The sequence below is a fragment of the Lemur catta genome, chromosome 3, assembly GCF_020740605.2.
Source record: "Lemur catta isolate mLemCat1 chromosome 3, mLemCat1.pri, whole genome shotgun sequence".
Taxonomy (NCBI): domain Eukaryota; kingdom Metazoa; phylum Chordata; class Mammalia; order Primates; family Lemuridae; genus Lemur; species Lemur catta.
Genome location: NC_059130.1, coordinates 90,404,918 through 90,430,761, shown reverse-complemented (window position 1 = coordinate 90,430,761; position 25,844 = coordinate 90,404,918). Strand labels below are relative to the sequence as shown.

The following is a 25,844-nucleotide window of genomic DNA, read 5'->3' as shown; positions in this document are numbered from 1 at the left end:
AACCACCAAACTTCTCTGAGCCTCAATTTCCTTGCCCAGAAATGGAGATGACAATACCTGCCTCACCGGGTCATTATGGCGAGTAAATGGAGTCAGTATAGTAACATGGCTTTGCAAACTATAAAGTGCTATTTGAATCAAATGAGTTGTTCCTGTAGGAAGGAGAAAGCAGGCAACTATGGCCTGCTGCATGTCTGTGTCTCCCCACAGTTCACACGCTGAAACTTAATCACCGAGGTGAAAGTACTCGGAGGTGGGGCCTGTGGGAGGCGATTAGGCCACGCATTCTCCACTCTTGAGAAGGAGATTAGGGCTCTTATAAAAGAGGGAGCTTGCTCACCCCTTCCACCATGTGAGGACACATAGATGGCGTCATCTGTGAGGATCAGGCCCTCACCAGATACCGAATCTGTTGGCACCTTGACCTTGGACTTCCCAGTCTCCAGAGCTGTGAGCAAAAAATTTGTGTTTATAAATCGCTCAGTCTGAGGTATTTTGTTGTAGCAGCCTAAATACACATAGACACAGACCCTAAACGGACGAGAACACCGGGCCTGGGAGCTCTAGGTGTGGGGGTGGGGGTGGGGGTGGGGGTGGGGGTGGGGGTGGGGCAGAGACGGCGGCAGAGGGAGAGAGCACTGCCCAGGGGCGCCGCACAGTCACACCGGGACCTGCCGCGTACGAGTCACGGAGCTCCTTCTTCTCGCTCTCATGGCTCCCTCAGCACCTCCATGAGATGCCACCACCTGCATTTCAGCGAGGTCGAGGGAGGTGGAGGGACTTGTGCAAGGTCGCACAGGCATGAGGGCTCAGTTCTAGGATCCCTCTTCTCTTCTCCAGTTACACTCCCTCCTCTGGCAAATCTCATCCTTCTCATGGTTTTGAACATCACTTATACAGCAACGACACCCACGTGTATAGCTCCAGTCCCAATCTCTTCTCTGGCCCCAAGATTCATACATCCAACGGCATGCTCAGCATCTCCCCTCAGATGTCTAATGGGCACCCAGACCTGTCTGAGAGAGTCCCTGCTCCTTCCTCCAAAAGATGCAATGACTGGGAGAGCAATGGCTGGGTAGGTTTGCGAGGGTCCCAGAAGAGGACCTCTGCCCTAAATAGGAGACACTTCATTCTGCCAGCAGTGGGGCCCACTGCATCTCCCACATCACACCCCATCACGATGAATGGCGGCTCTAGCTTTTCAGTTGCTCTGGCTAAAGCCTTGGGGTCACCCTTGACTCCTCCTTTAATCATAACTGTCCTCATCCGATCCACTGGCAGATCCCTCTCCCTTCAAGGTAGATCTCCAGGGTAGCACTTGGTATCTTCTCCACCACCACCACTTTAGTCCAAGCCTCTCATCTTTCGCTAGTCATTGCAGAAGTCTCCTAACAGACCTCCCTGCTTCCTCTCTTGGCCCCTATATTGTCTTTTCCACACAGGAACTACAGTGATTTCCACAAGACACAGATTTGATCATGTCATTTCCCTGCTCAAGATCCTTTGGTGGCTTTACTGGGTATGAATTACAAACCTTGCTCGTGGCCTCAAATCTGGTCCTGGATGCATGGTCTCTGCCCAAATGCCACCTTCTTAGAGAGGAGCTCCCTGATCACCTTTCTAAAACGGCATCCTTTGCCATGTATCCCTACTGTCCTTTCCTTCAAACTGCTGTCACTACAGATCATTAGATATCTGTTTGTCCATTTGCTTTTTGATCTGTCTCCCTCCACTAGAATATAAGCTCCATAAGGACAGGAACTCTAACCTTTATACTCTCTTTTAAATACCCAGCATTCAGAACAGCCCAGGAACATTGTAGAAAACGCCATACATTTTTGTTAAATAAATACATGCATCAATGAATAAATGAATGAGTGGATTAATAAGTAAAGTGACTGTATCCAAGGTGTCCCACATTGGGACAGAGCTGTTACCTATACAGTATCCAAGATGGCACTGCTCCAGACAGTCAGCCTTAGCCATCTGGAACATTCACTCAGGAGGAACAATTTAAGCCACCTGGTCACATCCCCAAGGTGGTCCTTGAGAGAAGCTCCTGGCCGGGAGAGCAGTCATCGTCCCCCAGGCTCCCCTTCCTGCCCTGGACTTGCCTAAGACGTAACTCCTGGCCTAGCAAGAAGAACTTAACCAGCACCGGGCAGACGCGGGAAACGGCAGCTCAGTGCCCAGTCAGAGCTGGGCCAGCATTGCCAGGGCATGAGGAGAGCACTTCTACTGAGTCTCTGCCACGTGCTCGGGCCAATCATCTTCCAGAAAGCATTTCGGGGACTGCCAGTGGGCACTCTAGTGCTCTGCCAAAATCACAGGTGACAGAGACTCATCTTCCTCAGAAAAAGTCCTCGGTGCTCCGTGTGTCTCCCACAGTGAGATCCTTCATTGCAGAGGCCCAAGCTCCACGGGCTGGGAACTGGGTGTTTCCTTGCAGCTGCCAGCAGGAGCTGCCAATGTGGGCGCGCGGTCGGGGGGGCCCGCACCAGAGTCTGGCAGCGAGATTCACAGGTGATGTTTAAGGAAGGGCCATGCCAAGCTGCCTATCGGGTCCTTACATGCCTGAGGAGGGGGACTTCTGTTGTTCTACTTTGAGTTTGGGGCCCACTTTTTTTTGCCCCTGTAAATATTTAACTGTGTGACGCTGAAAGGGAAGGGGTGGAGGAGGGAAGGATGTTGGCTGGGCACTTCTACACATTAAGTGCTTCCTACGCAGCCACTCACTCAACCCTGTGATGTGGGCAGTAGTGTTGCCATTTCTCAGATGTGGAAACTGAGGCTGAGAGAGGTAAAGGGACTTCCCAAGGAAACATGAGATTTTCCAAAGTCTTGGATAAAGAACACACATTTGTCTTCTTTCACAGCCAAATCCAGAGTGAAGGTTGCTTCGATGAGAAACCGGCTGGGTCCTCCAGCCCACACCCAGGCTCATGTAAGTGCCCTCTGCTCAGCTTCTCACCCCGGGTGCTCTCTGGGAATGGGCTGGATGACACCCATGGGCAGGGCTGTGTGAGCACCAAGGAATGCCAGGGGGGAAGGGACCCTGTGGAGGGACTGACCCTTGTGGGTGAGAGGAGTACACGAGCCTTGAGGAACCACAATGATTCCGAGACAAGGCGAGGACACGGGAGGGCATGTCAGGCAGAGGACATAGCACATGCAAAGGCCCAGTGGTACAGCAAGAATGATAGTGAAATGACCCAGAGAACAATGGTCGGGAGGGTTTGTGGGGAGGATCCCAGAAGAGGACCCCTGCCCTAAATAGGAGACACTTCATTCTGCCAGCGGTGGGCCCCCTGAAATCCACTGGGCAGGGGAGGTGCTTAGGCATGCCTAACACGCTCACAGCCCTGTTTGCAAGAGATTATGTGAGCTACTGTGCGCGGCACAGCTGGGAAGGGCTAAACCTAAAGCCTGTTCCCTTCTTTCAAGAAGACAAGCCTCCAAAATACTCTGTCCTCTGAGGGGTAACCTGCTACCACCTGGGACACAGAAAATAAGTCTCTCTGGTGCCAGTGACTTTCTCCCTCTGTCTCCCTTGCCCTCCCGGTCTGGAACCCAATCTGGGGATGGCCATCCAAACTTTCCAGCAAACTCAGGCCTCGGGGGGCCACAGAGCCAGGCAGACCAGGGTGAGAAAGCTATCCCTGCCCAGACCTTGAAGTGAGGAGGACTTGGGAGGGAAGAAGGGAAGGTTGGTCACATGTGCCCGAGGACAGAGACACAGGCCTGGCTGGGCTCTAATCTCCTTCTCACTGACTTGCTCCGTGACCTAAGGGAAATCCCTTTACCTCTCTGGCCTTGGGGTCCCTAGCACTAAAATGAGGGGCTCTTACTTGGATACAGTTCCCCTCAGCAGTGACAACTGCTACGCTATTGATGACAGGACCACAGTTCCAAGCCCGCCTCACCACCTGCCTCCCTCCTCCCCCCTTCCACAAAGTTCCATGAAATGCCTGCTCTTGTACTAGGCTCTGAGTTAAGCTTTGTGGCTACAAAGACAGATAAAAATACTACCTTTTTACTAAAGCATTTGTATATACTGTTAAGTGAGAAAAGCAACAAAGAGGATGTCATATTTGTGTGTGTGTATATTGTGAACGTGTATATACAAAAGATACACAAACACCTACACATTGACTAGAAAACTGGAAAGACATATACTAATTTAACATTTATTTGAATGGCAGTGATATTTCTTTTCAACTTTAGTCTTTTTTTCCCCAGATATTTTTGCATTGCACTTTACTTTTCAAATTAAATAGCAATAGCTAACCTTCAGTGAGCACTTACTATCTGCTAGGCATTATTCCCAGAGCTTTGCATAACTAACTGATACAATCCCTGCAAGAACCGCATGAGATAGGTCCTGTTGTACACAGGCCCATTTTACAGATGAGCAACCAAAGGCACAGAGAGATCACACGCCTCTGCCAAGGTCGTACGGTGAAGAGAGGATTCACGTCTCCGACGGTGGCGGTCTGACCGGGAAGGCTGAATCTGCGCCACCTCACCACCCTGCCTCTCGGAAGCAACAGATGCCAACTATGGAGAGAGGTGACTTCCCTGCCTTGGAGGGAGGAGAAATGCAGAGGCTCATTTATAAACACCGAGGGGTGTGCTGGGGTGTTCCTAAGGCACGGCAGGGGCTGTGCGGGGCTCTGAGCTCCCTGTCCTCCCGGGGAGGACTTCTCACTCCAGTCCAGGATATGCTCACTGAGCGAAACAGACTTTCCAGGCCAAGGACGCAGCACAGACAAGGCCTGAAGGTGGGAACTGTCTGGGGTTGTCCAAGGAAATGCAGGAGCTGAAGTGTGGCGAGGTGTGTTTCGGGGGAAGGAAGATCATGGGGGACAAGGCTGGCAGGTGATCAGATGCCACCAGATATAAAGGCCAGATCCGATACCAAGAGGCTGGACTCTGTCCTAGGGCTACAGAGAGCTGCGGAAGGTTTTCAAGCAGGGGAGAGACTGGTCAGATTGGGTTTAGGGTCCCTCCTGGGGAATCTCCATTCCTTCTCTCTCCATCGCCTGCTCCCCTCCTCCCCTCCCTCTTTCAGTGTGGGGGCAGGGGCTTCCCATTCCACATGCTTTCCTGCGTTACCTGTGGGGTTCCAGGCACTGCACTGGGAAGATTCAAAAATGAGTATCGGTGGGTTCTCCGCACTCCCTTACAGATTTTATAACCAGATTTAAAACCAATATTAGGATGCAAGGCAGTTCTTTAAGAGATGTCCAGAGTTCACCACCCAGCAGCCTACCTACGGCAGCTTCCCCACGTCCTTTAAGATCCAGCTCAAACATCACCTCTTCTGGGAAGACGTCCCTGACGAACAACATCTTGCCTGATTCCTCCGTCTCTCCTCTTTGGGACACGCTCCACTCCTGGCACTGCGTGTCCCTGTCTGTCTGTCTGCCCCTGCCGCTCACCCCTGACTGGAGATCCTCCGGGCCTGACCGTGGGTGACCCACCTCTAGGGCCCCGTGGCCGGCATCCACTGAGTCTGTTGACTGGAGGATGGAAAAGGCTGGGCTGTGCTCTTGGGGGCCAGTGGGGGAGCAGGGACCCGCAGAGGAGGAGAACCCTGAGGTTCAGAGACGCTGGAAAATGCCACATGTTGGAGGTGAGCCTGGCTCGGGCCTTAAGTGACGTTATTGCCAAGTACTTTGATGGCCTCTCATGCCTTTGGCTGAGCCTGTCAGCTCCCGTGTGCGTGAGTCTGTGGGTGCCATCATCTCCTGCCTTACCAGGGAAGCCATTAACCTTTGGAGCGAAAGGCAACTTGTCTGCTTATAGTCAGGGAGGCAGTCACCAGGCATGGCTGTGTCACAAAGGTCTCATTTGACACCCTGTCTGTCCCCACTAATTAACAGGCCCAGACAGCACAGAGACGGGCTTATCCCAGCAATTGCTGCCCACCCCTGGGGCTGGATCCTCACAGTGTTGCCTGCCTGGACCTGGTATAGAACCCTCCCCCCGGCTCACCCACCCCCAAAGCAAGCTGCACCCTAGTCCAGAATCACACAGCACCTCTGTCCCTGGCATCCCCTCTCACCCTTCCTACCATCTGCTTCCAGACACTTTCTCGAGAGTCCTTAGCTCCTCTTGCCTGAACCCCTGGAGCAGCCTCCTAACAACCTTCTTGCCTCCAGCCTGTCCTGCTGCAGTTCTCCACACTGAAGCCGGAAGGAACTTTCTAAAACGCAGGTTGGATTAATTATATGCTTCTTGCTGGAAACCTTTCCGTGGCTCCCCAAGGCTCTCAAAGATGTGGCCCCCACCTTGTACTCCGGCCTTCTCTTCCTGGCCCACCTCCCCCTCCTGCTGTCACACTCGCTCTGGCCCCTTCAATGCTGTTCTGTGACACTCTTGTGTCTCCTTGTTTCTCCCTGAAGCTAAAAGCTCCAGTCCAGCTCACAGTCCCCATCTGCCCCAGGAAGGTGTCCATGCCCTTCCCTGAGATTCTCAAGCAAGCTTCGGCTTGCACAAGCTTCCCCCACGAACTCCTTCTTCCCACATTCCACAGACCTGCGCTGAGGGCGTACTGTGCGCCCGGCACTGCGCTGGTCACTCATACCCAGCCTTCCCTCCCATTCTCACAACCACTCTGGGAGGCAGGGAGACGGGCTCTTCAGCACCTGGCCCTTTTCTAACCTGCTATTCCCACTATTTGCTGCTCTTTGTCCCCACGGGTAGGACCCCGAGCATGTCATTTTCCCTCTCTGCTCAGTTTTCTCCTCAGAAAAATGAGGTCTTTATCTCTACCTCTTCAGGTTGATAATAATATAGAGCACTAAGCACAGGCCAGACACTGTTCTATGTTCTTTACATATCTCAGTTCTTTTACCCCCATGGTGTGGTGGGAGAGGTTAAGGGACCTGCTCGGCAGCAGGCCTAGCACCCGGGAAGCACCCAGTGGCTGTGGCATCGCTAGACGGTCACGCCTGGCCTGGTGGAGGCATGTGAGACAGGAATATGCCAGGCACGTTCTGGGGACGGCGCACAGACGAGCCTGGCTGGAGCTCAGGGCTCGTGTTTAATAAAAGATTAATGAAATTGTCAAATTGACCTTGTCAGTGTCTGCTCAATCCAATTACATGGCTGTGGCCCCCGTGAACGGGGTTAAAACAGGAGGGCACATGAAAGGCACCAAGACAGCAGCCACAAGGGAGGCTGCGGCCACCCAGGAAACCCTGGAGGGAAGTCGGTCCTGCCCCGTCACCCAGGCCCCATCCGAGAACTGCTCTCCACTTCCAGGAGTGCAGGGACCCATTTCTCTGGAGAAAGGCAGCTGAGCATCCACCTTCCACCAGAGACGGCTGCTCGGTGCTCTCGACTGAGGCCCACACAGCGCCAGGCTCTGTGCTAGGCACGGGACTCGCGGTGAGCAAGACACAGTCCCTGTCCTTGAGGAGTCCCGGTCAGACACGGGAACAAATAGCATGCGCCAAAGTGAGCAGTGCCCTGACTGATGGCCACCCACAGAAGGCACGCCTGGCCCAACCTGGGACTCACAGATGATTCCTGAGCTGAGAGGGGACCCAGGAGCTGACCTGGAAGAGAGAGAGAGGGAGAGTGGGAGGGGAGAGCCGTCCTCAGGGGACAGCCAGGGCTCAGACAGGATGTCCGTGGAAGGATGTTCTGTCAAGCAGCTGAGGCTGGGAGTCACTCATGGGGAAAGGGTGGCGGGCCGCTGTGGGGTTGGGTCAGCAGAGGGGAAGCCCAGAGCAGCTCCAGCACCGGAGCAGGGGGCTGGGCCCGGCGGGGTCACAGGACAGGGGCACAGTGAGTGCTGTGAGGGCAGGGTGTTCCCGCGCACGAGCCCTGTGCAGGACAGTCCTCCGTGTGCAGGGAAGCTCAGCCCTCCCTGGAAGGGTTCGAAAAGCCTGGATCAAGTGGTCATTTGAGGAATCCATGGCAGCAGCTGCAGCATGACTGATTTCAAGGCTTTGAGGAGGACCCTGAAATAGGGACCAGGTGTAGAGTTGCTCCCTCCTCTGCTCGCCCAGCCACACTCAGCCCTAGCACTGGGGCCTGCCTGCCCCTCTCCCTCTTTCTCTGTGACAATGATTCCTGGGTAACAGAAGAGCCCTTTTCAGTTTCATGAGCTTGCTTCAACAACTGGATCTTCAACGTAACGCTGTAAGACAGACAGCCTTATCACTTCCATTTTATAGCTGAGGAAACTGAGGCTTAGGGAGACTAAATGCCCCTGCCCAAGTCTTGTTTATAAGGGAGGTGGGACTCGTTTATTCTGAATTAAAGTCTTATGCTCATCCCGTTACTGTAAGCCTATCTTTAAGGGAAGGAAGGCTAAAGCCGGACGCCTTGGCGTAAGCAGTCAGTAGAGACAGGCAGACCGGGGAGCCCCCACTCTGCAGGCGTCACCTGTCTTCCTTTACTGAGAGAGACGGTACTGCCAACTGCAATTCTAAGGCTCACGGGGGCCCCACATCATGGGACCTGCTTTGGATGTTGTTTTCAAACAATGTAACTCATGGTCAGCCAGTGGTTCCTATCAGAACAGGTATTTCCCTGTGGCCCCTCCAGAGTGTCCCCCAGGGATGACAAATCTCTAGTCCCCTCCCAGCCAATGACATCCCTGTCCTTCCACTCAGCCAAGCCAGAAGCAGGGGAGTCATCACTAAGTCCTCCTCTTCTCATCCTCCATCTCTAATCAGCAAACCATGCTTGTTTTACCCCAGATCTTTATTTCTATTTCAATCTTCCCCACCTGCACCTTCATCCCCTCAACACCTGCCTTTGCTCCAGCCTTCCGCATTTCTTGCCAGGACATTAGGCCAGCCTCCTACCTGTTCTCCCTGACTCCACTCTCTCCCTCCCTGTTCATCACCTACGATTCCACCAAAGCGGTCCTCTGAGACACCAATCTGACCATGTCACTCCCCCACTCAACACTTGTCACTGACTCCCTGTTGCCACTTCAAAGCAAAGTCCAGTTCCTTAGCTGGCCCCAGTGGGCCCTGCCCGTACCACCCCTGCGCCCTGTCTCTCAGCAGGCCCCGCTTGGCCCACACTCCGGACCCGATACTGAATCTGGCAGTGCTGAAGGAGCACGGAGCTTTTTCAGGCCCCCGTTCATTCATTGATTCAGCTTTCGAGCTGCTGTGATTCCTAGACACTCTTCCAGGCATTGCTCTACAGAACTTACATTTTAGCTGAAGATGGGGGATAAATAATATTCAAATAAACACATCAGGATGGGGAGGAGAGAAAGCAGAGGAAGAGGGCTACCGAGTGCCCTGGGGCAGGGGTAGGGTGTGTTTCAGACAGAGCGGTCAAGGAGGGCCTTTCTGATGAGGGAGACGTGAGCAGAGCACTGAAGGAAGTGTGGACAACTTGTGGACTGCTGCAGGGAGCGGACTTCATGACCACAGACCTTACCCCACACCGTCCCCTCTGCCTGTAGTGCCCCATGGTCCTCCTTGGGCCCAGCGCTCAACTGAGAATCAGCTCAGCAGTACCTCCCCCTTGGGGACATTCAAACAGAACCAGCTAGTCCTCTTTGATGCCCCTGTGGTCCCCGACATGGCTTCAACCCCAGCCCCATAACACTGAGGGGCTATAATTTTTCTATCTCCACCTATCCTCCCATTCATTTCTTGAACAAAAACCGCCTGACTATCTCCTGGGTGCCAGGCCCTGTGCTATGCCTTGGAGGGCATCGGTCACCTCCCCGGCCCCGTGTCCTGTGAGCTTCCGGGAAGCAGGGGGGGACTCTGTCTGCTCTGCCTCATTATCCTGGTGTGAGTGCGGCGCCTGGCCCAGAAGGGCTTCAGGTGAGTATTTGCTGAGTGAGTAAACATTTGAGATCATTTTATTGAAATACTTCAGAGTAAATTCAGAGACAGGCATTCCTCTACTCAAGAGTAATTTAATAACCACAAATGCCTTTAACACAGTGGAGAGGAGAAAAAAAAAAGGTGTGTGCTTCCTTTATCGCTGCTGTTAAAATAAATGGCATTTTTAATAAATATAGCATACAGAATGTGGCCACATGATGAAATAAATAAATATCTGGTGAAATTATGCATTGCAAAGCAGACTGTTTCTGGTCTTTTGGTTATTAAATTTAATCACTTTTGAGCTGTTCCCCTACTCTTTTTCCTAGAGGCAGGTACACTTTTGATTAAAATGTGGGCCCCAGAGCACTTTCACAAGGGAAGGCTGAGCTACGTCTCCAGAGGAACTGCAGCGGAGCAAGGCAGCGGGATGACGGGGCCAAGGCAACAGCCACAATCTGCTTCCCACTTGATGGACATGCTCATCCCCAGATAGAGTGCATGGCAGTCACGGGGCATATGGAAATCTTGCAATTAAGGCAACGTCTAATTAGAGACTACGTATTCAAAATACAAAGCAAGCGCTGAGTGGCAGCAGCTCTGGTCGGCTCTGAAATGTGATTATCCCACTTCAGTCCTTGCATCGACTGGATGACAAGGAGGGAAATGCCTCTTGTTGCCACACATGATTTCTTGGGGTGGGGTGGGGTAGGGTGGGGGTAGCTCTGCCCTCCCAGTCCATGGAGTTTGGGAATCTAGCAGCCTTGGGTTTGATCCTGGCTCTGCCCATTATCACCTCACTAACCTCAGTATCCTCATCTTCATAATGGGAGTGATGACAACCGTCTCATAGAGCCATAGAAGCATCAAGAGGTGGTGTTGTATGGACTCTGTTCAGGGAAGTCATTGGCCAGTTAGGTCACTCACATTGCATTTGCCCCAGCCCCACCCACCCAGGTGAGAATACTCAGCTCAGAGAACGTGCTTGCCTAGGAGCTGGAGGTGAGAGGCCGGGAGGGACAGACTCTTATTACTACGTTGTTCATCGCACCCACAGCGCCCAAGGAATCGGCTCCTTCTCCACCGTTTTCTCCTAAGTCACTGATACTGTACTGAGCAATGAATTTCATGTGTGCACAGGCGGTGGGAGCTGGGAGAAGCTTCTTCTTTTTCACCCAGACAGTCCTCAGGAGCAAGGCCATGGGGCAGGCGGTAGAAGGGTTAGGGAGAAGGTGCTAAGGGCAGCTCTGGTTAGCTCTGGGGTTCTGATCCACAACCAGCATTTCCTGAGCTGGGGCTGGGGGTCAAGAGATGAATTTGGAACTGTCCTGCCCTCAAGGAAGTCACAGTCTAGTCAAGAAGAGAGACAAGAAAAGAACACAGAAGTGTGTAGCACCAGTTCACACTCCTACGATATTTAAACAGTGCCTTTGAGCCCTGATTTAATCCTCCCAAGAGCCTATGGGGGGGTTAACAGCGCCCCCCCCCCCCCCCCCCCCCCCCCGGCTGAGAGCCTCCAGCCACGCACAAGAGCGGCAGGTCCGCGGGTGAGCGCAGTGCGCCGCTGTCAGCCCCCCACACTTGGGACCTTCCCAGGCATGACAAACCAGAAACTTCTCGCTTTCTGCTTTTTTTCTTTCTGATCTCTTTTTTTTTTATTTGTTTTAAATAGTTAAAACATTACGGAAGCCTCTTTTGCACCTTCCCCATGCCATCGCTGATAAGGACTATCCCCACTTTGGCAGGACCCTTCCTGCCCAAGTTTTTATAGTCTGCACATGTGTACGTCCATAAACAACCTGTAGCATGTTTTGTATGCTTTACAATTTTACGTACATAGTCACAAACTCTAGGTTTCACTCTGCAGCCTGCTTTTTTAAAACTATACATTACGATTTTGAGAGTTATTTATGCTGATACATATAACTCTAGTTCATTTCTGCTATATGGTATTAATATTTGAGATGAAAGTCAGTGTGCACGTATGTGCACAATTATCCTGTTTTGGGATATTGGCTTCCACTCTTTGCTTTATAAGGGAAGGAGGATTCAAGGTGAACCTTAAAATGCCTTGACTCCAACCAGGGGAAGAGAAACACTTCTCTGACTTTGTCACATAGTGCAGGGCCTGGCACCCAGCTGGCTGTCAGTCAGTGCCGATTACTAGAGGTTCTGGGGCTGTGATGAAAAATACAGCAGGCTTGATCTCAGAAGGACATGGATTTGAATCTTGCCCCTCTCGCTTATTAGCTGTGTGACCATGGGAAAAAAATCTAACCTCTCTGGGCTGAAGTGTTTTCACTGGGAGAAATAAAGACAATAATGCCAATTCCCAAATATTCTTGTTGTGATAATGAAATACATGAAGTCTTCACTGTGGATTCTGACACACGGGAAGAGCTCAACAAAGCTAACTGAATGATTTCCTGGGTCTGGGCCGGGGAAACGGTGCAGGGCAGGCATTAGCACGTCCCTGTTGGCTATTCTTCTCACTTAAAAGAATGAGAGAATGAAAGAAAAAGAGACAAAAAGAAAACAAGTCACCTTATAGGCATCATTTAAAACCTAGGGGAGCCCAACCCACCTCCAGACCTGGCCATCGTGCTATCCTACCTGTGCCTTTGATTGGCTAACACTGGAAATCTCAGTAGGGTCTATTTGGCCTTGGACCAGCCTCCCTGAAGGGTAGTCTCGTCCTGCAAAGCCCCACCTGCCCTCCTGGGCCCTGTGAGGGCAGCAGCAGGCTAGGCTCCACAGTGTTAAATCCCTCCCTCTCCAAGAGATCGAAGCCAATGAGGCTTTTTGCTTAAATGGCCCATAACCATCTCCTGGAGCTCCTTAGCTCAGAAAAGTGCACAAATCAGCAAAATGAAAATAATTTAAAGACCCATTGGAAAAAAGAACTGCAGGCTCTTTTCTTCCATCAGCAATGATGGCCTCTCACTAGTGGCCGTCATATTTCATGTCCAGGGCTAGGTGCTTCCCACTAGTTTTGGGAAAGAATGTGTCAGAGGCTGGAATCTGCTCCCTGGTGGGAGGGAGGAGCGGTGGCAGGGTCAGGAGGACCGCAAGAATCTGCCTCCCCACCTGGCGCGCCCTGTGGTTTGCAAACCCTGCCCCCGCCATGGTGACGCTGGCAGGGCCACCCCCACTTGTGGAGGTCAGTGGAGCAGGGACCGTTACCCAAGTATTATAACAGAGCCTCTAGAGCTGAGGCTCACAGAAAAGAAGTGACCAGCCCAACGTCCTGCATGGGTGGAGGGTGACGCCCCTGACTAAGTGCTGGTGCTCCCTGCTTCTGTCACTCTGCGGGCGGGCAGCGCCTGTTAGCACCAACTCCCTGACTGCTGTGTGCTCGGCACGGTATGCAACAGCCCTGAAATGTTGACACTGTTATTCTTGCCACTGAAGATGATAAATCAGTTCCTTGTCACTGATCAATCTCAGGACCCAGAAGACTGTGTGACGTGGCCAAGGTCATGCTACTGAGAAGCAGTGGAGGACAGGGCCAAGCCCGCACTCTGTTACTCTGTAGCCCATGCTGTTTCCCATGGCATCCAGGAAGCGGCTAGGAAGGACCTGACACAGAGACATGTGTGGGCCTGCAAAGCACCCCCCGCCCCAGACATGTCTCACTCCCCTCTGGACATCAGGGCGGATGCTGTGCCTGACACACCTCTGTGGGCCGAGCCCCCGCCAGGGCCTGCACGGGGGCTGCAGGAGGTGGGGCCGCCCTCGACGTGGCTGCTCGCTGACCTGGCAATGACCTATTAACCTTCAACCTGTGAGCGCAAGACCAGGAAGGTCTCGTGACCCCCTCCTGAAGGGCTTTCTTGACCCCTCAGGGCCTTAAAAAGAACTGCTTTGGTCTCTGATTTCCCACAGCCTCTGGCCATCGGGGGCCAGGCTTCTAGGGAGGGGTCCAGCTCATCTGCACGAGGCCCTGTGTTGGGCCCGGGGTCTCAGAGATGGACACTGCTGATCCTCACCTTACAGGGCTTACAGTCCAGTGAGAAAGACAGAAAAGCAATGACAACACAGCTTGATGAGACTCTGGCTGAGGGCACCAGAGGGTGCTGTAGAGCCGGGGGACGGTTCCCACGCAGGCTGGGGATGGGGCACTGAAGACCTTGGGGAGGAGGAGAAGTGGGCCACAAAGCGGAGGAGGCAGAGGAACGTCCGGATGGAAGAACAGCTTGTGTCAATGCCGAAAGATCCTAGGTGGCATCTAGCATGGCTGCTAAGACGCCAGGCACTGGAGTCACACAGACTCAGACTCCAGTCTTGCTCCTCAGGTCACGGTGGTGACATCTTGAGCAAGTTACTCAACCTCACTAAGTCAGTGTCCTCATTTGTGAAATGCAGATGGTCGTAGTATCTGCTTCACAGGGTTGCATGAGAATTAAAAGAGTGAACGGGGGCTAGCACATAGTGAGCACTCACTAAATATTAGTTAATTTAACAATATCATCCATATCCATATCTCCTGTACCTAGCACATAGTTGGGGCTCAGCAAACATGTATAGAGATGAATTAATACAGTCCTGCCCCCAGTCTGCTGACAGCTGGGGGAAAGAGACAGCTAGATAGATATTATAATGCAATGCTCTGAGTGTTAAGATACAGGGAAGTTTGGGGTTAGGAGTGAGGGATGGAGGGAAATTTGGGAAACTATGGAAGGGAGGGAGTCCTTTCAGGAAGAGATGGAAAACAAGCTCTTAGAGGAAATGATATTCAAGCTGAGTCTTCAAGCCCGGGGAAGATAGGGTTTTTCCCCCACAGTTAATGACCCAGAAGAGGGACGAGAATGAGCTGGGGCCCCAGACTGAGCAGGACCAAGGAGCTGAATGTAGAAGAGTTGAAGGAGCCCTGGGAGAGGCTCTGCAAGATTTGGGTGATGCTTAAAGCTTGAGGGTTTTCCTCCCCGTCCTGTGCTGTCAAGGAGTGGGGTGTCCTTGGATGGTGCAAGGGAATTGATAACTATGCTGACATATTGTTGATTCAGAAAACCACTTTAACTCAGTCACTGTTTTCCCAAGGGTGGAAGTAGGGTTAGGTGTATGTGAGTGTGAGATTGGGGTGTAGGGTAAACAGACCCTCACTGCCCCTGGGATGGCTGCAATTCAGACCCTGAAGTCTCCAGAAATGATCCCAACATGGAAATCCCATTTCTGCCGAGTTCTGGGTATCACTGCAGGTGGCCACGAATGAGATTTGCTGAGGAATTAATGGCAGGCAACCAAGGACAATGACGCAGGCAATGCTACCTTGGCATTTGTTCCCTGTGTGGCTTCTCTGATGGCTGCTGCAACAAGGCGGGTGAGGTCCAGCATGGTTGTTGGCAATCTGGGCTAAGGATTTCTGGGTGATTTCAGGTGCCTATTCCAGAGTGGGAGGAGGGTCCTTTGCCTACATTCTTCTCACAGAACCATATGTATGGGAGCGACTCAGGCCCTGGACATTTATGATCTCCCTTCTCCCATAGAGCCATTGGCCTAATCAGGAACCCCCATGGCCTGACTCTAGGCAGGGACTAAGGGCTGGGCTGGCTGAGCTCACCGGGGACAGGGCTGTCTCCCCAGCACTGGGATTGACATGCTCCAGACACACTTTTCACTATGGATTTCGTGAACCCTCAGAGCAAACACGCAGATGAGGGGTCACTGCTGCTGCACCACAGAAGAGGAAACCCAGGCCAAGAGAGTGACATCACTTGCCCAAGGCTGCAGAGCTAGTCGGTATGCCCAGGGTCAGCTTCCCAGATGTCATCATCTGATGAGGGGACAGGTCAGTGGAAGGAAGGCAGTGTGGCAGGGAGCCAGCGTTTGTGCCAGGAGCTTTCTCCTGTGCTGCTTCATTTTGTTTTTCCAACGATAATGCAGGCTGAGAATTACTGTCCTCATTTTTCTTCAGTCTAACGCCCTCCCAATTGAGCTATTTCGGCTGCCTGCTCTCCTCATTTTTCTGATGAGGAAATGGAGGCTCCAGGAAGAGTGTGACTCACCTGGGAAGAGACGGAGGCTGGATTCAAACCCAGGACAGCCTGACTCAGAGCCCCCAATCTAACCTGTCCACAGCCAGGACTCAGTAGACTTTCCCCTCAGGGGCATCTGTGGGGACTGGGGGTGGGTACAGGCAGGACCATAGACACATCTTCGAGTGCCGAATTTTTTTGAAAGCTCCTGTTTAATTTTCCTCATGAAAATGCTTCTTCTATGGTATAATACATTCTTGTTTGTTGTTATCTAAAGTGTTTGAAAGTATCAGTTAAAATTAACTCTCCCTTCCTCCTTCTCTCCACTTCCTTCTTCCCTCCATCTTGAAGTAAAACCAAGGCAGCAGGTAGACAGGACACACCTAACACCCCAGGCCTCCCGTGCTCCGTGCACGCTGCGGGTTCCGTGGCCGGGGTCCTGGGCAGGAGTCCTGGGCAGGGCTCCCGCCCCACGCTGGCCACCCCCCACCTCCTTCTGGTCTTTGCTCAGATCTCACCTCCCAGTGAAGCCCACCCTGTGCACCCACTAATAACACAACCCCCTCACACTAGCAAACTGCCTTACCCTCATCTACTTTTTGCTTTTTTCACAGCATTTATCACCTTCTTCTAGTTTTTTAAAATTATTATGCTTATTATCTTCCTCCCCATTCCATTCTACCCTCACTAGATTAGAAGCTCCATGACAGAGGATCTTTGTTTTTTTCACTGATACATCTTAGGCATTTAAACCAGTGACTGACACCTAGTAGGTATTTGTTGAATGACTGAAAAAAATTCCATAATAAATAATGGAGGAACTTCTGGATACAGATGGTGGTGAAGCTAGAATACTGAATCTCTCTCTCCCATTAGCTAATGAAATGGAAACTTGTGAACTGCCCAAATCCTTGGGTACTAGAACAGCTGTGGCCGAAAGAGCGCATTCTGGTGTGGTTGGAAGGGCGCCGGGTTTGCAGCTGCACCTGCAGTGTAACTCCCTGGTCTGGCTGGACCAGCAGTGCCTGGCAGGGTGCTGGGCACAGGCTAGATATTCAGCACATTTAAAGTGAATGGATGGAGGGATGGAGAGACAACAACCTCACAGCCATTCACATCCTTCAGGTGTCAGCTCAAATGTCACATCTCAGAGCCCTTCCCTGATCACAACAAGGTGGAGGAGTCCTAACTACTAGAATAATCCAGCTCGGTGAATGCTAATTAGTGAGAACAGAAGAGAGGTCTCTAGTGGAGGACCACATGGCTCTTTGCTGAACTAAATGTTATTATCGATCCTTGATACAAAGGATCATGTTTATGTACGATAAAACTTGGAGGAAGGATATACAATAGAATAAAATTCCAAAAGGATGGCTCCCATACCCAAATGTACGCACGGACAATTCACAGAGGAAGAAGTTGAAAAAGTACATCTATATAGAAAGCTAATTTGTCAAACTTTAAAATTCCAAATACTGATGAAGTTGTGGAAAACTGGCACATGCATGTCTGTGCTGCTTGAAGTATGGCTGAACAACCTTTTGGAAAGCAATTTAACAATGAATGGAAAGTATTAAAAAATGTTTTTGTCCTTTAACCCAATTAGCTCACTCCTGGGAATTTATTCTAAGAAAGAAAACTAACATAAGGAAAACAATCATAAACAATCACAGCAGCAGCATCTCTAATAGTAAGAAACTAGAGACAAGAACATATACACGAAGAGATAAGAAGTTAATTGTGGCCCAATACTGGGAAAGGTGTTAAAATGATAGCTATGAGCATCAGGCAGTAGAGAAGGCAGTGTTTGCCATCTGATGTGACACGGGTAAGGCAGGGTGCAGATGTCACACGGGAGGCGGCTGACGCTGGCCAGCTGCCACGGACAAAGGTGCTGCCCGCGGACAGGCAGAAGGGACATTCAGAAGTGAACATGCAGTTAGGCTTGGCTCTTGGCATTATGGCTGAGTTTTCCTTTTAGACTTTGGCTTTCTTCAAATTTTCTTTTGTATTTTAAACACAAATGGAAGAGAAGATCTCAACCAGCTGGAATGTTGGGCTGAAACCAATGAAATGAAATGGAACAGGAATGAATGCAAAGTCCTGTATTTCATTTAAGAAATATATCTGAAAAATTCACACAATTGAGGGGGGTGGTGGGATTAAAGAGCTGTTAGAATAAAAAAGGGGAGGAAGAAAAGAAAAAGACTCCACGTTTACCAAAGGCTGGGATTGGGGTCCAGTGGGGACTATCGGTGTGGCACAGCAGCAGGCGGTACCATTACCATAGCAACTGTATAACAGGCAAAGGTGACAGGGGCTGGGAGACTTCAAGGAACTTGCCTGATTTCCTCTAACCTAATAAATAGTGAAGGCAGGATTTGAAATCAGGGCGAGTCTCTCTGGCTCCAAATTGATGCTCTTTCACTTACAACAGACTAAACCAAAGGGACAAGTTTTGTGTTAGCCAAAAAAAGGGAACAGGGGAGCGTTTGGTGACATTCCCCCCACCACACACTTTCAATCTTACCTTATTGAACCTTACTCAATATGAGATAATTCTATTCCTAAAGATGCTAATTCAAAGCCTGAGGGTAAGAGGTAACATTCTGCTGATCAGACTCGTGCCAGAGTACCATGTCCAGTCCTGAGCCCCATCCTTAGGGGCACATCCATAAAAGAGCAGCCAGGATGGGCAGTGTCCCTAGGATTAGGGAACTAAGAGATGCTGGCTGCCCAGGTACTTTATTCACATTATCTTACGTAACACTTGACACAGTCCTGTGAGGTAGTTATCACTATTCCCATTTTTAAAACAGGAAAACTGAAGCTAAGAGAGAGAGGTTAAGAATTTGTTCAGGGTCACATACTACTAAGTGGAAGAATCAGGACTTGGACACAGGGCTGTTTAAGTCCAGGGCCCCCACGTTTCCCTGCAGCCTCCCTCACGTGAGAAATGATGGAACAGAATCTGAGCTATTTCTTAGTCGGTGAGGAGAAATGATAGCCACCTTTAACTCAACAAAGGGCTACAAGTGGAAGCATTCTGTGTGGTTTTAGAGAGAGATTTTGATCTAGAAGGAGGTTATTGAATGTTCCCAACACAAAGAAATGGTAAATCTTTGAGATGATGGATATGCTAATTACTCTGATCTGATAACTACACATATGTACTGAAACATCACTGTGTGCCCCATGAATATGTACATTATTGTTTGTCAATTAAAAAAGTTAAATTTAAAAAGTCTCAGAGAAGTAGGTTTTTAGCTCAACAGAAGAATATTTTACTGATGGCAATAATTGGACGGATCCTGGGTAGGAAGACGAATTCCTCATACCTGGAGGTTTTCAAGCATGGTCACCTTTGACCCTTAGGTTCCATGAGCCTATGAAGCTGCCTGGCAGAAATGGATCAATTCCTTCAAAAGAAGTGATGAAACTATCTTTTGGTATGTCAATTTGTAGATATGAAAGCAAAAATTATATGCCTAAGGTAAACACATTGGTGCATGAGAATACTCTAATTTTATTTTTCTTTACTCCTCAGTCAACTTGGGGTGCATGAGAAAATTAAACACAGAAAGAAATGGATTCTGCTAGAACAATTTACAGGTTTTAAACAAGTTTTTCTTTTCTGTAAAGAAGAAATCAAACTCTGGAGAGATGTGCAGTACTGGCAATAATCAAAGACAATATAAAATATAATAACTTTTTTAACTTATTCAGCTGGGAAAATAATTGAGTGGTCACACCCATTATGTGTATCAAGAGTGATAAAAATGTCATTACTTTTGACCCTGGTGAAACCACCTTAAGAAAACAATGAAAAATATAAAGGAAAACACTATGCAACATAAAATTCCTCATCTGAGTTTTATTCATAAACAATCTAAAAATCCAAAGAGGGACCAGTGGGCCAGCTGGGTGGCAGGGGCTGGGGGCAGAGCTGGGCGAGGGGAGCTGGAGTCCCGGGGGTGAGCCTAGTCACCGTGCACAGGGAAGACCCCCAGGGTACTGACAACTACAGGACAAGCACGACAAATGTAGAGAGCCAAAGGTGGGCGTGAAAGCCAAGGCCACTTTGTAAGAGGTCAGCAGGTTACAGACCGGCTAGGAACACACTCTGGTGAGGAATGAACAGGTGTAGTGAAAGAAAAAGAGAGGAGAGGAATACCGACATTAACAATGACGACCATTTAGCCTCCCTTGTTTGGACACTTTACATTTTCAGTCCCCCCCCCCCCAGTAACCCCATAACTGGGTATTATTTCCTCCATTTTGCAGATGGTGTTAAGAAAGATGAAATAACTTGTCACAGGTGAGGTAGTAAGTGCAGGAGTTGGAAACTGAACGCGAATGCATCTCCGTCCTAATGCAAGCTCATCCTACCACCACACTTGATGAAAGTGTGCGGTGAGCCTTCATGAACTGGCAGACCTATGGGTTCGCCCCACTGTGAGTGCCTGGGCCGCTGATCAGACGGTTTACTCAATTGTAGCCTTGTGTCAGTGCACTTTGTGGATGTTGGAACTGATGCTTATAAATTTCACAAAATACAGGGAAACATGTTAAATGCAAAGGGAACGAAACAAATCTGATCATATACTGTAAACATAAGTAAGTAAAATACATATTTACACCTTTGGGTGAGATATATCACAAAGCTTTCAGCAGTGCAATTGGGAGAGTTTTCCCTATTTTTCTAAAAGTTTTGTAATTTTTATTTCTTTATAATTACAAAAATGTCATAATTTAGAAATGCATACAAGAAACACACAAACACCTAACAGTTTACTAACACATTTTCCCCAGCTAGGAAATAAGCCAAGTCCCATCTTTCTGTTTCATCTGGTAACAGAGAACTTGTTGCCAGGGCTCCTGGAGACAAGTGCCCACATCTCACTGATTCAGGTCTTGCCAGCTCGGTATTGACTGTCCTCTCCTACACGACTCACTGGCCCGGCACAGGAATCAAAAGAATCTAAGTGTACAAGTGAGGGACAAATCACTGGTGCCTAGACAGGATCACCTTCTGAATCGTGCCCAGCTAAACAGCCTTTGGTGAGCATGAAGTGGAACTCCAAACAAGGTGTTAGGGCAAATCCTCGGTTATTTAAGAAGAAATTTAGTCTCAATTTCAAATATCCTTAAGCACTTTAGAAGGAACATCAGTTTTTTAGCTCGTTTGTTTTTACATAGGAAACACTCCTATTCTTTCATTGCAGCAGGTCTTCTAATGAATTCTGCGAAACTGGTGATTTTCAAAAGTGGTACTTGTGTTAAAATACACGTTCCCCGCCTTATCCCAGATCTAATGGATCAGACTTTCAAAGCCGAAGCCCAGGAAATCTGTATTTTAACAACCTCAGCCAATTTTTAAGATTGGGAAAGTTTGGGAAACTACTATTAATACATAATAAGAATTTCAGTTTTGTGTTCTGTATTTGAATGTAATAAAACTATGAATGCTTATAAACAGTATTACTATTCTCAGTCCCTGCAAATGGCCTGAATTAATCCATTGACCAATTACTTAGGTTGAGACTCCCCTAAACATACTCCGAGATTACATGGCTAGATTCTAAGCTCAGACCATAAGTTTCCACTCATCTTTCAGGCAAGAGGTAAAAGGGCAGGTTTTGTGCAGACCTGGATTCTGATCCAGTTCCACTGTTGACAGTGCCAGGACCTTGGACAAGAAATTATTTCATCTTCTCTGAGCCCATTTCTTCATTTGTGTGTAAAGATGATGGTCTTGACCTTGTATTACAGTAACAGGGCACCAGGTACACAACAGGGGCTCAAAACCATCTCAGTCTAACCAGTGTGTGAAACCTCTTGATTTTGTGTCAGAATTAGCTCTTATAAGCATGCTTCACTGGTGTACCCATTCCTGATTACATTCTACCTTATGTGCTAAAAATAATAACTAACATCTGCATGGGTCTTTGTGATTTACAGAACCTTTTCACAGATTTCATCTAGATTACTCTTCACAAGAACCCCGAGTTAGGGATCATTATCTCCACATTAAAAGACACAAGGCCCGGAGAGGTCAAGTGACCTGCCTGGAAGTGGTAAACTTAGGATTTGAACCCAGATCCCACAATCTTTCCCAGCCCTCTTCTGTCTCTAACATAGCATATATATTATACATTACACAAAATACTTTCACATATGTAATAGCATTTTTATTGTAGATATTTCCATAACTATTTCCCCCACTAGCCTAAAAGCACCTACATAGCAGGTACCTTACTGTATTAGTCTTTAAAGAGAAACGCAGATTTGGGTATTCGTGTCTTTGCTATGCTTAGGGAGAAAAGGAGACCATCTCAACAATGACAAGTACTTTTTTTAGTTTCATGCATTCCACACTATTCACGCCCAAGATGCACCATGCCCTTAAATGAACATATCTTAACAAGAAGGTTTTATTGAATATCTACTAAGTGTCAGGAACTTTACTTATCTCATGAAATGAGTTAACCTACGTTAAACACTTAGAAAAGTCCTGGCACATATTAAGTATCTATTATTATTATTAAATTATCCATACGCCCTGTGAGGTAGGCATTATTTTCCTCATTATACTGATAAGGACTCTGAGAAGGTAAGTGATCAGTCCCAGACTGCTTATACTGCCAGTTTGTGGAGAGCCAGGAAAACACCATAAAGGGAAATTCACATGTATATATCCTATTAGCAAGCATATAATATTTCACATTGCAAAGGATTTTATTTAGTAAAATAAAAGTTCTCAAAGTGGCAACCGCCTCCTCTACTTATCCCAGTGACCGTGAGCTTTTAGTTACAGACCACCAATTAATGGATAACCCATTAGAGAAACCAAAGGCCAAAGCTTTCCAACCAATGACTAAAAGCCAATAATCAGAAATTGCCAACATTTATTGAGCACTTTCTTATGTATGTTATTTCTGATTCTTGTAGCAACTCTGCAAGGTATGTACTATCTCCTTTTTATGGAATAGAAAATGGAAACTAAGAGAAGACGGGTAAGCCCAAAGCAAGCAGAAAGCCAGGCTTGGAGTCTAGAAGCATCAGCCCAAAGCCCTTGCCCTTTCTAATACACCATGCACACTTCATAGGCATTACAGAAAGCAAAGTGCAAATCAACAGGAAGCTCGAATGTGGTTTGCCCGAATGTGTGCCAGGCACCTTAGAGATTCAGTAACTGAATAAAGAATGAGATAAAAATTATGTAACTTCAAAGAACACTTGAGCTACAAGGCAGGAGGAAAGAACTGATTACCGGGCGACAATGTCTCTACTTCCTGAATATAACTTTATACCACATCTAACATTATCAACCCCTTCATTCCTTTACAAAGATTGATTCAAATTATCAGGGAAGCTGAATCTCAGATCATCCCGAGTGACAAAGGTGATTGGCCCAAGATCTGGCCTTTGAAATCAGAGAAAGTAACCTTTTTCTTTTGAGATAGCCCTTCACATATGTAGATAGCAACCCCATCTCTTATGAATTTTCTCTCTTTCAGCCTGAATGTTCCTCCCCTGCAAGGAGGGGCATCCCAGGCCTTATAGCACACTGGTCACCTCTACTGCACACATAATATTCTAAATAAATGAGGATAATGCTTGGGTACATCAAAGAATTAATGAAGCTTTATTACAGAACAAAATAGAGGAACAGAGATAGAAGTCCTTGAATGGTAAAAATATCAGTTCAAATCCCAGTCAGGTGAGAGGCAACTCAGAGACCCTTTATTCCCCTTTGAAAAGAGTGCTTTTCCCATCCCCAGAACGACACCGGCACTAGGCTGCTGCCTGGGTATCAGCAAATCCGTCTGCCTTCTTTGGAGTGGGAAGTCCAAGTTCAGAACAAGCTGCTGACCTCAGAACCCGACTGGCTCCCTGCCCACATACCACTGTGCATGGTGGGGCCTGATTTGGATGGCACCAAAGCTCGCATATCACACGCCACGCAAGGAAAACACGAAGGCTTTATGAAAAATCCAAAGTTTATTGCAAATTGTATTTTGCTTCCCTTCGTTCTTCATTTTTACAGGATTTATTGATATCCATGATTTTTTCACAGATGTACTTGTTGACTTTGGAGAGTCTCTGTGCAATTTCAGTTTCATCCACAGTTTCTTGTGCTATTCTGTCATACAAACACTCTAGACAGGGAGAAGAAACAAGAAGGCCAAGGATTAATGGTGAATTTGAGTACAAATCTTTTAAGGGGGGTAAAAGAAAACGTGCTTCCTGACATACTTCCCAAATACCAATTCACATATTTGGTATAGCTATATTTTTCAATTTGCATCATAAAAGGTACTTAGAAAAGAGTAAATATGCACTGTAAATTGACACTATAAAAATGATAAGTTTACAACTAATTGATCACATCCAGTTACAGATTTCTTTATTCCTTCTCCACTCCCACTGCTTCAACTGATTAGCCTAAAATAAAAATAAACAATGCTAAAACACCCACGTGCCCCCCACCCAACTTAGCAGGACATCACTGTCCCTCTGAAACCTTTTATGCCCCTCCCTACTCCTCTTCCGTCCTCTCCCTCACCAGGGGTAACTATTCTGAAGTTTTGCTTGGCTTTGCTTTTGGTGTTAACATATGTGCATATCCTTAAATAACATGTAGTTTATTTTTCCTGTTTTCAACCTTTTTACCAATGTGCCTATATTCTATATATCCTTTTGATTTGCCTTTTTCACTCAAATGTTATAGTTTTGAGATTTATCCATGAAACATATAGCTGTAGGCCATTTCTTTTCACTGATGACTGTACCACAATTTGTTTATCCATTTTATCGTCCCTGGACACATGGTTTTGCAGTGACAAACACCCTGGCGCATGTCTCTGGGGTACACATGTAGGAAATTCTCTAGTATGGGCCTAGGTGTGGAATTGGCTGAATGTTAAGATGTGTGCATATTCAACATTACTAGGTGCTGCTTAGTAAATTGTTTTCCAAAGTGGGTGTGCTGACTGGCACTGCTGTCCAAGTACTGGTTGCCCCATTTCAACAGCACTTGACATTGTCACGTGATTAAGGTTTTGACAACCTGGTGGGTATGAAGTGGTGTCTCACTGTGGCGATTACTGATGAGGCTTAGGAGGGCCATTCTCTTACTGAGTCTACCATTCGCTGTGAGGAAGCAAAGAGCCAGCCCCAGACAAGGCCTGGCTGGAGCCTGATTTCAGCTGACTTCCTGGGGACCTGGTGCCAATCATTGCCCCAGATTCCTCACCTCATAAACAGGGATAACAAACCACAGAGTATCTTTTTACAGGCTGCCATGAGGCATGTCGGATAAACATGTTGCCTGCCTTTTTCAAACTGTAAGGAACACTACACCACCCTGTACGGGGTTGTTCCAGGTATTTTATATATACACAACTATTAATTCCCAGGGTCTAGCACAGTGCTTGGCACACGGACAAGGTTAAGCAAATATATGTTAAATGAGTGAATGAATAAATGCTTTTCGAGGGACCCTGAGGGAACACAAACATTCTGGACATAAGAGGACTAGGGTGTGGGAGGGGAATGTGCCCCCAGGTGTGTAATCACGGGTGAAAACTTTAAGTTCTTTGAGCCTGAGTTTCCTCCCCTAAACAGGAATGACAATCCAATCTTGAGGAATTGCTATGGAGAATAAGCAAAATCCCATCTTTACTCAGACAGCCCAGAGCAGGCAATCCTCTCAGAGAGGCAGAATGTCAACACTGGAAGGGCTTATGAAGACTAACTTGTGCTAACTCCTCCGCTTACGTAGGAGAAGACTAGAGGCCCAGAGGAGGGGAGTGAGCACAGGGCAGAACCCACTGCTGCCTCCCCGCACTCGGAGCCCTTCCCTGGGCCCGGAGCCAGCCGGCCGTCCTCCTGTTGCTGCGCCTGCTGCAGGTGCACGTGCTCTGAGCTTCTTTCTCTGGGGCACCCTTTACGCCCCACTGAGAAGGGCTTCGCACAGGGAAGCCTTTAAAAGCTTTTACTTGACCTCCACTGCTTCCTGACTACTCCCAAGTCTGATTAATCCTTACGT

General features: G+C 48.5%; 2 protein-coding genes across 6 annotated transcripts in view; both read right to left on the bottom strand.

Annotated features, from left to right (window-relative positions):
• The window catches only part of AGBL4 (AGBL carboxypeptidase 4), a 1,191,358-nt gene that overhangs the window by 168,908 nt on the left and 996,606 nt on the right, over positions 1–25,844 (bottom strand). The window lies entirely within an intron of this gene.
• The window catches only part of BEND5 (BEN domain containing 5), a 47,960-nt gene continuing 45,891 nt past the window's right edge, over positions 23,776–25,844 (bottom strand). For all 5 annotated transcript variants that reach the window (XM_045548073.1, XM_045548074.1, XM_045548075.1 and 2 more), the window contains one exon: positions 23,776–23,952. In XM_045548073.1, the coding sequence (XP_045404029.1) occupies positions 23,795–23,952 (158 nt within the window). In that variant the 3' untranslated portion in view covers positions 23,776–23,794. The remainder of the gene's footprint in view (positions 23,953–25,844) is intronic.